This window comes from Aethalodelphis obliquidens, unplaced genomic scaffold (assembly GCF_003676395.1).
Source record: "Aethalodelphis obliquidens isolate GAN/ISIS:26980383/991018 unplaced genomic scaffold, ASM367639v1 scaffold85, whole genome shotgun sequence".
Taxonomy (NCBI): domain Eukaryota; kingdom Metazoa; phylum Chordata; class Mammalia; order Artiodactyla; family Delphinidae; genus Aethalodelphis; species Aethalodelphis obliquidens.
Genome location: NW_020838029.1, coordinates 6,199,963 through 6,210,588, shown reverse-complemented (window position 1 = coordinate 6,210,588; position 10,626 = coordinate 6,199,963). Strand labels below are relative to the sequence as shown.

Here is a 10,626-nt window from a genome sequence, read left to right as displayed (position 1 = left end):
TTTGTAATGAGGTGGATAGACCTAGAGTCTGTCATACAGAGTGAAGTCAGAAAGAGAAAGACAAATACCGTATGCTAACACATATATATGGAATTTAAGAAAAAAATGTCATGAAGAACCTTGGGGTAAGACAGGAATAAAGACACAGACTTACTAGAGAATGGACTTGAGGATATGAGGAGGGGGAAGGGTAAGCTGAGACAAAGCAAGAGAGAGGCATGGACATATATACACTACCAAACGTATGGTAGATAGCTAGTGGGAAGCAGCCGCATAGCACAGGGAGATCAGCTCGGTGCTTTGTGACCGCCTGGAGGGGTGGGATAGGGAGGGTGGGAGGGAGGGAGATGCAAGAGGGAAGAGATATGGGAACATATGTATAACTGATTCACTTTGTTATAAAGCAGAAACCAACACACCATTGTAAAAGCAATTATACTGCAATAAACATGTAAAAAAAAAAAAAAGCAAGCCAGTCAGCCAGTAATTTGGAGCTCAGAAATCATAGGGAGAGAATGTTTCAGTAAACCCTAGGTCAGTCAGACTCTATTTGAAATGATATATCCTATTTTAGGGCCCCATAAATTCTTTTAGGCATATAAAAAGTGTAGACAAGAAAAAAACCCCACTCATGTCCCCAACCCTCCCTTGATGAGTAAAATACAGATAGAACTGAAGCCTCCTGTCTATGCTTTCCTGATCCCATTTGCCTTCCTCCCTCCCAGGGGCAGTCTCTTGAATTAGGTGCTTATTATCCCATGCATGTCTCTTTTTTACCACATATGAGTTTTTGTTTAAAATATGTAAGGAGTTATCTTACATACTTTTAAACTTTATATAAATGGTATCTTATCATCCGTTGATGCATGTAGCTCCTGTTCCATTCATTTTCACACTATGAGCATGCCACAATTTACCCATACTCCTCATAGTGCCATATTTCACACTTACAACAAGGCTACAGTAGTAATAGCTGACATCACCATGTGCCAGGCACTGTTACAAGCGCTTTCCATATATTAAGCCCATTTTATCAATAAGTATGTTTCCTTGTGCACACATTCAGGAGTCCACTGTGTGTATGTGCTTCACAAAGAGGGAATTAAACAAAAAGGGGGTGGGTGACCAGCATTATAGGAAGTGATGTTGTAAGAGAAATGGTGGAAGAAAGTAAGGATAGTTTGGCTTGGAACAAATATAGGTGACAGAGCTCTCAGAATGATGGATTAGAGTCAGAGGAGACCTCAGTGACCATCTAAAGCCTGATTTGATGTATGAAGCCCCACTCAAACATCCCTGGTCTTATTATCCAATGCTCTATTTATCCTGAGATAACAGTTTCTATATAACTTCTGATCTCAGGACCAAATTCTGCCATCTGGAATGATATGGAATCAATTTAACCCCACTTTCACAGCATATATGTTCAAACCCTGAGCATCGTTTTCACTCCCCAGTCCCACTCTGTCCAAATCCTCTCAAAGCTAAATATACCTAGCTCCCTCAATGATTCACCACATGACATGGTTTCCAAGAATTCTCACCACCTTGGCTATATAACAATTTCTCCAAGTTCATCTTCAATTGTGACACCCAGAAATGAGCATAACTTTCTAAATGTGGTGTGACCATTGTGAAGCAGATTGAGACAAACACCTCCCTTGTTATGAACTCCATAGTTCTGCTAATGAGTCCTAAATCACAGTAGCTTTTTTTCCCTTGTCATATCTTTGTGGATTCATATTGCATTTACAAGCCCTTGAGTCTGTTTCATATGGACAACCATCACCATTGTTGTGTAGTTGTGAGGGTAAAAGAAACCATTAAAACATCTTCCCCCTCGCCCCCATTATGAGAATAATATATAGTACTTTATAAAATCTGAAAATCAAAACCATGATTTTTAATATTTAACAATTGTATATAGTCTTTCATCATGTGGAAATGTCAATTTACTTAACTGGTCACCTAACGTTAGATATTAAGATTGTTTTGAAAGAAATTGTTTGCCATTAAAAATCATGTTGCAGCAAATATCCTGGTACATAAATACAATCCAAATCTTACCATGATTGACAAGGCCTCTGATTACCCCTCTGACCCGACCTTGTACTGCACTCTCCCACTTCTCAGTATCCTCCAGCCTCACTGGCCTCTTCAGCTGTTCCTTGATAAGCCAAGCTCATTCCTGCCCTGAGGTCTTTGCATTTACTGTTTCCTTTTCCTGAAATGTTCTTCTGATTTTTTTCCTGACTTGCTCCTTCACTTTGTTCAGATCTCAGCTTAAATATCTCCTCTTCAGAGAGGCCTCTCCCAAACACTCGTCCAAAGTACTCTTTTCCTACCCCATCATTCTCTATGATTTGACTACATTTTCTTTTTATCTCTTATCGTCTAAAATTATTTTGTTTTTCTGGTCACTATGAGTCTCTCTCCACAAGAATGTCTTCAGTTTCATGAGGCCAAGGATTTTACCTGTCTTGTTTATTGCATCCTCAGCACCTAGAAGCAGTGCCTGATACATAGTTTGATGCTCAAAAAAGATTTATAAATCTTTTTACATATCAATGACTATATCCTTAGTATAAATACCTATGTGTATAATTATTGAGCCAAAGGATAGGAATATTTTTAAGGCTTTTGATGCATATTTTCCAGTTGCTTTCCAGAAAGGTATGCCAAACTACACTCCTAACAACAGGAATGCCCACCTTAGTCACCTTTGCCAACACTGGACATAACAGAAAAAAAAACCCCCCTAACTTTGCTTCTTTGAATAAGACAGAGCAAAACACAGAGTTCTATGACATGTCCTAAAGACACCTCGCCAGGATGACATTGATCCATTGATTGCTACAGGCTGGGTATGGTCCTCTGACCATTTACACATTTATCTATATTATATGCCTCAAAAACACTCTATTACCCTGTCCATGTGTCTCTATTTTATCCAAAGTACAAGAATGGCATCTGAAGGGCTATCATAAGGAAGAACAATTAGACTTCTACATAGCCAAGACTCATTGGGATGATTTATAGGACAGCTCAACAAGGAACAACTTTCCAACACCTACTTGGAATACAACGGGCTGCCCTGTCTCACGACTGTGAGCCTCCCCCTACTAGATTGCTTGTTTTCAAGCAAGCAGAGCCTAGATAAACACCTGGGAGTTGTATTATAGAACAGTCATGACGTACATGACAGATGTATTCACACGAATGCCATGTGCACTAGCTTTAGCTTCATCCTATTTTCTCTCACACCAGGACGCAGATCAGAATATAAGAGAGGGAGCAAGATCTTGCCACAGACAAAATCTCAAATATGATGTATGTGGGATGTGTGTGTATACGTGTGTGTGTATCACAACTGCTAGCAACCCACCAGCATGTCCCAACACCATAGCTGAGAACCACTATAATAGAGATTCTTTATATAAAAGCAGTGGGAAGTCAAGATGAAAGACCTCTGGGGTTCCTTTAAGCCAGTGGTTCTCAACCCTGGCTGGACATAAGGAATCTCTGGGGAGCTTTTCAAAAAGGCCAGGTCCCACCTCAGACCAATTAAATCAGAATATCTGGGGGGTGGGGTCCCAGGCAACCTGTGTTTAAAAGCTCCCTGGGGGATTCTAACGTGTAGCCAAGGTTGAGAATTATTTCTTTAGAGTCTATAATTCTTCTAGCACTGATTTCAGTGTTACATTATATCTCAGAATGAAAAGATCTGGTAAAAATTGTAACATAAAGGATACCAGGCTAGGAATTGGGAGGCTTGGGCTCTAGTCTTATATTTAATACTTGGCATGACCTTGGACAAGTCACTCCATCCAAGTTTATCTTCATTCTTTCATTACTAGAGACCAGAATACCTCCTCCCTCTTTTCTGCCAAAGGGGACAAATGGGAATATTTGTAAAAATGCTTACAGTGCTTTAATAACAATACCTGCATGATATTTTATCCTTCACAAGGTGCTCCTGCATATATTCCTTCTTTTAACTTCTCAGACACCATATAGCCCCATATAAAGGTAGTATTATTAAAACCCATTTATTAAAAACAACAACAACAAAACCCATTTATACAACTTTGACTGTTACTTTGACTCAGGATATTAGTGCTGGAAGGGACCTTATATATCACTATTCTAGCCTCATCCCTTTATTACATAAATAAGGAATCTGAGGCTCAGAGAGATTAAGTGACTTGCTTAAGGCTATCCAACTAAACAGTGGCAAAGTCAAGGCTACAACTCATGTTTACCTGGCTTCTAAGCTATCACTTCTTTACTACAGCACATGGCCTATCCTTCGGCATCTCCTTAGTACAGATAGGAAATATAGCTGAATGAGGAAACCTAGTTTTTTCAGCATTAGCTTTGGACAAGTCATCATTTTGGTACCTGCTGCAGTCTCCTTTGCAGATACCTAGTGATTCATACCAGCCCGCTTCAGCTGGGTTGAAACAATAATAATCAGGATGGCCTTCATGCAAAGCATCAAGGTCTACAGCTGATGTGTCTACAAGCAGTCTGATCAAAGAGCAGTCCATGTACTTCGAGGCCTCCAAAAGGGAGAAACTAGATTGTATGCCAACTTGCTCCCCTTAAAGCCCAGTTATATTCTCAAGTTATAAAATCAGGGAAAAAGCCTAGAAAATAATCATCTCTCAGTGTTTTAGAGATAGGATTTATCATTGATAGCAAATATCACTTACTTGCATTTTTGGCTATACTTCTATATTTCCTTTTTAAGCTTACAGCAACAGTGCTATTATATCTATGCTTGTGTGTGTGTGTGTGTGTGATAAGCTTTCCTCAAGGACAAGTATACCCATATTTGCTTGCCATTTGGAAACTCCTTCCCCAGAGTTTTAGGTCCTCTACCATTTGTTTCTGTGTGTACTTCTCACCTGTGCTTCCTAGTACTTGGCTGACCTTTTCATCAACAATCAGCTCATGCTTACCACTTCAACCACAGTAGAGAGCATAAATGTTTGCTGAGTAAGTGAATCAAAGTCAGACATGTTCTGCCCCATCTTCTCTCAGTGTCCCAGCTCTATGTCCCGCTACTACCTCTACTATCAAGTCTTTACGATATGCTATTCATTGTGCCAGAAAATGGCTTCCCAGGTGCTCCCAAGACTGTATTTCCCTTTCTGTCTTATAATGAAGCAAGAGTCATCCCTTTCTGGCATGTTCATAAACTATATCTATTCGGTTTGGCTTTACAGTCACTCTTAAAAGCCCCTCAGTCCATCTCCCTGAGATGAGTATGCTGAGGTCCTGTGATGTGTTCCTATTTCTTTGGCTTGTTTTCCCATTAGATTATAAGCTCTCTGAGGCTAAGGATGAGCTCTTAGTCCCACTAAGAGCACATGGTATGTTGCATTCCTGATGACTTTCCAAATGACTTAAGGCCACCACGGCTGTCTAGTCCTCATGAGTTGCTTCTCTCTGGTGTTGTAGCTTTACAAGGCTCAGTTCCCCATGTGGTGCACTATCAGCTAATGAAATCGAATAACCTTCCAGGAATCCAGCTAGGGTAATTTGTGAGCTGTTCTCTTTAAGTGGAATGTGGCTGCAGGCCACAGTTGGGGTAGTGATGAACTGTAATGCCTGGGAAGTTAATGTTTCAACATAGAACACCTAGGTTTGATAAATCCGTAGGATTATCATTGTGTAAGTAAATAGAGCATGCCTCAAAGTCAGATTGTTTCTAACTAGCCTTAACTTTGGTGTGTTCAATCTTAAAGCTCCCACTTAGCTTCTGGGCTACAATTTTTACTGATATGACCATGATGTGGTAGAAACAAACTGGACTTGGAGTCAGAACATTCGATTTCAAGTCCTGACTGTCACTTTGTTTTATGTCCCTGGGCAAGGTCATTTCCCTCTCGTGGGTCTCAGATCCAGCTGTAAAATACAAATAATAAACACCTCACTGGATTTTTTTTTGCTGACAATGAAAAGAGGTAACATATATGAGAATGGTATATAGACTGTAAAATGCTTTAAAAATGTGAAAGATTATTATGGTCACACTGGAACCAGTTTCAATGAGATGGTATAGAACACTACTACTTGTTCAGACTGGTCAGAATTTGAAAACATGAAAAGAGCCTCCCTGTGCACCCAGGCAGCCCTCTCAACCAGCCCCCAGTTCCATACAGAGTTGGCCCAACAAGCACCCCTCAGCAGAGCCAGTGCCTCTGAACACGATCGAGGGATTGAGGTGTAGGGTCTGGGGCCGGTACACCCTCACTGGCAGTGAAGACTAATAACTAGAACCCCTGAAAGAGATGAGCTGCCTCCTACCCCTTGGATGTTCTTCTTGGACATCTTAACTAATTTTGTTGGCTTCCATTCCTCATCATCCCCATCACCACCATCACCATCACTGTCCTCAGGCTCATTCACAGAATATTCTGAACAATATCTTATATCTTCGATGTTCATGCTTTGCTCCAGGAACTTTTCTTTAAACCGGGGAGGTTTGGGCTAAGAAAAAAAGTTTGGAATGGTTATTTAATTAAAAACAACAACAACAACATGTGGATTATATCTTCCCAGTAGCTGCTGCCCGCTATATTCTCAGAGCAGAGATTTCAGATTTCCTCAAATATACCCCACTTGGCTTTACCAATCAGAAGAAATTCTGCTTTAGCCTTTGGCCTCAGTCTTTGAAGGGAGAGAAACTGAAGGGATAGAGGCTGAGCAATCTGAGGGAGGAGGGAGGGACTCATGATATGATAAGTATCTTTGGATGGACAGCCGAACACTGCTCTTTTCTATGCGCCTCCTCCTCAGTTGTGTTGCATAATGCCTGTACATGGTCCAAAGTCAGCCGTCTAGGGAGGGAGAATGACTATTTTCCTCAAGATTGTACTGTAATTTTATTTGGGACTCCATAGAAAATTGAGATGCTGGAATGTGGGAATTTTAACTCTCAACCACTTCTGAAAGGTGATTTTAGTACACTCACCCCAAACCTTGGCTATGCAAAGGTATCACAGGCCCTGAGCAGTTTACCTTAGGTGGGATATATTCGAAAGAAGAGTCTGGAGATAGAAGGGTATCCTTAGGAAGATGAGATTTCTGTCTGCTGGCTACTTGGAGGAGGTTCAATTTCTATTTGAAAAGAAGAGACAAAGTGTACATTGCAGGGCAGCTTCTGAGAGTGTTCATGGCTAAAACATAAAGATTCCTAAGTTAGCTTAATCTTAAGCCATGGTAAAGTGAGGCAGGGTAAGAGCAAAGTAGGTTGAAGGACTCCCACTTTACAAGATCAGTATTAGATTCAGAAAAGAGCAAATTAAAAAATGTGTGGGCTCCCCTGGTGGCACAGTGGTTGAGAGTCCGCCTGCCGATGCCGGGGAAACGGGTTCGTGCCCCGGTCCGGGAAGATTCCACATGCCACGGAGCGGCTAGGCCCGTGAGCCATGGCCGCTGAGCCTGCGCGTCTGGAGCCTGTGCTCCGCAACGGGAGAGGCCACAACGGTGAGAGGCCCGCGTACCGCAAAAAAAAAAAAAAAAAAAAAAAAGTGTTTATGCCATCTGAAATGCACATGACCATACCACATGGAAACTAGATGTAGACCTCATAAAATTGAGCCAAGTCATTATACTCAGGGTTGCTCCCACGAGCTGGCCTCTGTTGCAAGAGGGTCTCCCAGGGCTTATTAAATGGGTGGGAAGCTGTACTACCTGCTTCATGATTTTGTTCTCTCGGAGAAGTTGCTGATTTTGCTCACATACTTCCTGCATCTTCTCAAGTTCTTCATCCTATTTCCAGATAATGCAGTGATAGGTGGGGTTATTTTGGGCACTACATGTGGGTTACCAAACAACTCACAGGGATGAAAACATACTACTGCCAAGTTGCTGGCAGCAGGTGGTTTTTGCACAGCAGGCACTGGCGCCCAGAGAAATGCCTGATCCCCACCAATTCCTAGGTGTCCTGAGTGCCACCTCTATTCCAACGCTCCCAAGCAGCCACGACTGCACTTGCAGGAAACATGGGCTCTGCTCTACATGCCTTCCTCGTTCTTTTCTATTTTCTAGCCTCATATCCCTTATTCACATCAGGATGCTGATAAAGAAACCCATCCAGAGTGTCAGCTGTTTCTTTGAAGTCTACAGATGCTTTTGCCCACGCTTCTCAACACAGGTTAGGCAGTTTATTTGCTACACTAATAAACCTGATTAAACTTCCTTGGCACTTATGATAATTGGATTCATGCCTACGACCTTAACACATTTGGTTGTCTTTGATGGGCAGTGCCAAAGAAGCCGTAGAGACTGGTGGTTCAGGAAGAAGACTCTAAGTTGGATAAAATAGTACTCCATCATGCTACTAAAGGGTGTGGTATTCCCAGCCTCTGGAAGAAATGCAGACCCCAGGCATTTTACAAACAGGTCAGGTCTCAACTCAGAACAGGCACGGGAAGAGACAGCTAAATGTCCCTAGGATTCTACTGGATGATTTAACTTTCTCAACTCTTTAGAGCTCAGCGTTGAGGCAAAGAACCAGGAGGCCTCGAAGTCTGGTATGGAGTATGTACTGTCATTTCTGTACCAAAACGGAGGTTATCCTATATGTGGCTACATCCTAAACACCCCTAAATTGATCAAACAGGGCAACAAGGCAATAGAGACTACCATTATAAAAGGCTACCATTATAAAAGGCTACCTTTATAAAGCTTTTTTTCAGTAGGTAATTACTCTTTCCTGCAGGTACAGTCATGTAAATCAGACAGGATTCTCAGTCAGGCCTGGGGACCCCATCTCTGGAGACCTTTGCCTCATCTCCATACCTGACACTTCAGGATGCTCAGCAGCTGTTGTTCCTTTTCGCTGACGGACTCCTCTAGCTGCTTCTCTGCCATTTGGCTTTGCTGCAGCTGGCTGAGGAGGTATAGCACCTAGAGAAAGATACAACCCAAAGGTACCAAAGAAATGAGAGGAAAAAGGAATTCTGGTTTAGTCCAAGCAGTGATCCAGTTACTCCTTTGTGATTTCAAAGTAAATTGTTCTCTTTGGCTCTCATGGCTTGAAGCATCATCATGTTCATCTTGGTATTAAAGTTGGAGGCTAAGAGCCATTGTCACTGGTATGTGTAAACTTATTAGATAAGTCATTTTTCTCTATTTCTGGTTTCTTATTTACAAAAATTGGAAAAGACTACGTGGTCTTTTGAAGGAAACTTCATACCCCCATTATTATTATTATTATTTTTAACTAACAATAAAGAGCAACAATGGTTTGTTTTTCAGTATAGCTTCTTGGCTCGCCAGCTTACCTTCTCTTGGTGCTGTTGCTCCACTCTCACCAGCTCTGCCTGTAACTCTGTCTCTATTTCAGCAAAATGATTTCGTTCCTCAAACAGCATCTTCTGCATGTCAGCACAGCTGGCCTTGTTCTGTTTCAGGCTGCTTTCAAGCTTGCTGACCTGTATTTTGGAGGAGACCAGCTGGAAGGGATAAAAGAAGATCAGTTTATTTGGAGAATGGCCACCTTTCCCCATTCATTAGGCAGGAAAATGTCAGCTTTCTTGAAATGGACTGAGAAAAGTTCTTCCATGTCCAAGTCCATTCTTATGTTTTCATGTCATATGGATTCTACCATTGAATAGAATCACCACCACCCAAACCAAGGGCCGAGATAGATATCTGCTGAGATAGGTATCTTAGAGCTGGAAGCCACTGCTGAGGTCATTTAATCCCTTGTTTTACCTCAAGGCAAGAATAAACCTAACACAAACAGTATCTGACAATTCCAAACTCTGATACTCAAGAAGTTCTTCCTTAATTTTAAAGAGAAATCCACAGCACACACCCTTATGGCTAATTATGTCCCATTTCAGAATGTCTGTGTTCACATGTTGGAACTTGTAGACACATTAGCCGAGACTACAGCTCTGGCTCTTCAGGCTAGATTGATATCCTATGCTGGCCTAGTTTTATATTCTCTACTAGCCCAGATGGTGAACATCATAAACACCAGTGTTCACAAGACTAATCAGGATTTCCTTAGTAGGAAAAATCTGCTAACCCAACACAAAAATGCATAAAGGATAGCACTGCTCAAACTTGCAGAGTTGGAGTTTGTATGCTTGCTTCAATCACCAGAGGTGATCAATTTTAATTCCTCTTGTGACAGTGGAAGATGATATATTTATTTTAAGGTCAGTGAAGATGGATTTTCCTTAAGATGAATCTTTATATGTCAAAGGTTTTCTCTTTCCTAGATTGTATCTTAAACTTTTTGAATATAATACATGTCAGAGGTGTTTTAAAAAGTAGTATAGTATAATATTTTACGTTTGACCTGTGGCCTACTATGGCATCCTGATTTTTCATAATAATAACAGTGAACATTTATTGAGCACCTGCTATATGCCAGGTATGGGTATCAACTTGCAACTCATATATATATATATATATTTTTTTTTTTTTAAAATATGGAACGCTTCACGAATTTGTGTGTCATCCTTGCGCAGGGGCCATGCTAATCTTCTCTGTATCATTCCAATTTTAGTATATGTGCTGCCGAAGCGAGCACTCATATATATTTTTAAGTGACTGGCTTGTACTTGCCCACACCAACCTTTACCCATAAAACTATTT

General features: G+C 41.2%; 1 protein-coding gene and 1 non-coding gene across 7 annotated transcripts in view; both read right to left on the bottom strand.

Moving 5' to 3' along the window:
- The window catches only part of KIF4A (kinesin family member 4A), a 127,397-nt gene that overhangs the window by 10,422 nt on the left and 106,349 nt on the right, over positions 1 to 10,626 (bottom strand). For 5 of the 6 annotated variants that reach the window (XM_027093647.1, XM_027093650.1, XM_027093649.1 and 2 more), the window contains 5 exons: positions 9,300 to 9,470; positions 8,815 to 8,922; positions 7,705 to 7,782; positions 7,030 to 7,128; positions 6,316 to 6,498 (listed from right to left, as the gene is read on the bottom strand). In XM_027093647.1, coding sequence (XP_026949448.1) covers positions 6,316 to 6,498; positions 7,030 to 7,128; positions 7,705 to 7,782; positions 8,815 to 8,922; positions 9,300 to 9,470 — 639 coding nt within the window. Of the gene's footprint in view, positions 1 to 3,944; positions 5,914 to 6,315; positions 6,499 to 7,029; positions 7,129 to 7,704; positions 7,783 to 8,814; positions 8,923 to 9,299; positions 9,471 to 10,626 lie in introns of all 6 variants that reach the window. The other variant, XR_003430095.1, reaches the window with a different exon arrangement.
- Positions 10,455 to 10,561, bottom strand: LOC113613184 (U6 spliceosomal RNA). The gene has a single exon (XR_003430099.1). It is a non-coding gene; the product is annotated as a U6 spliceosomal RNA (small nuclear RNA).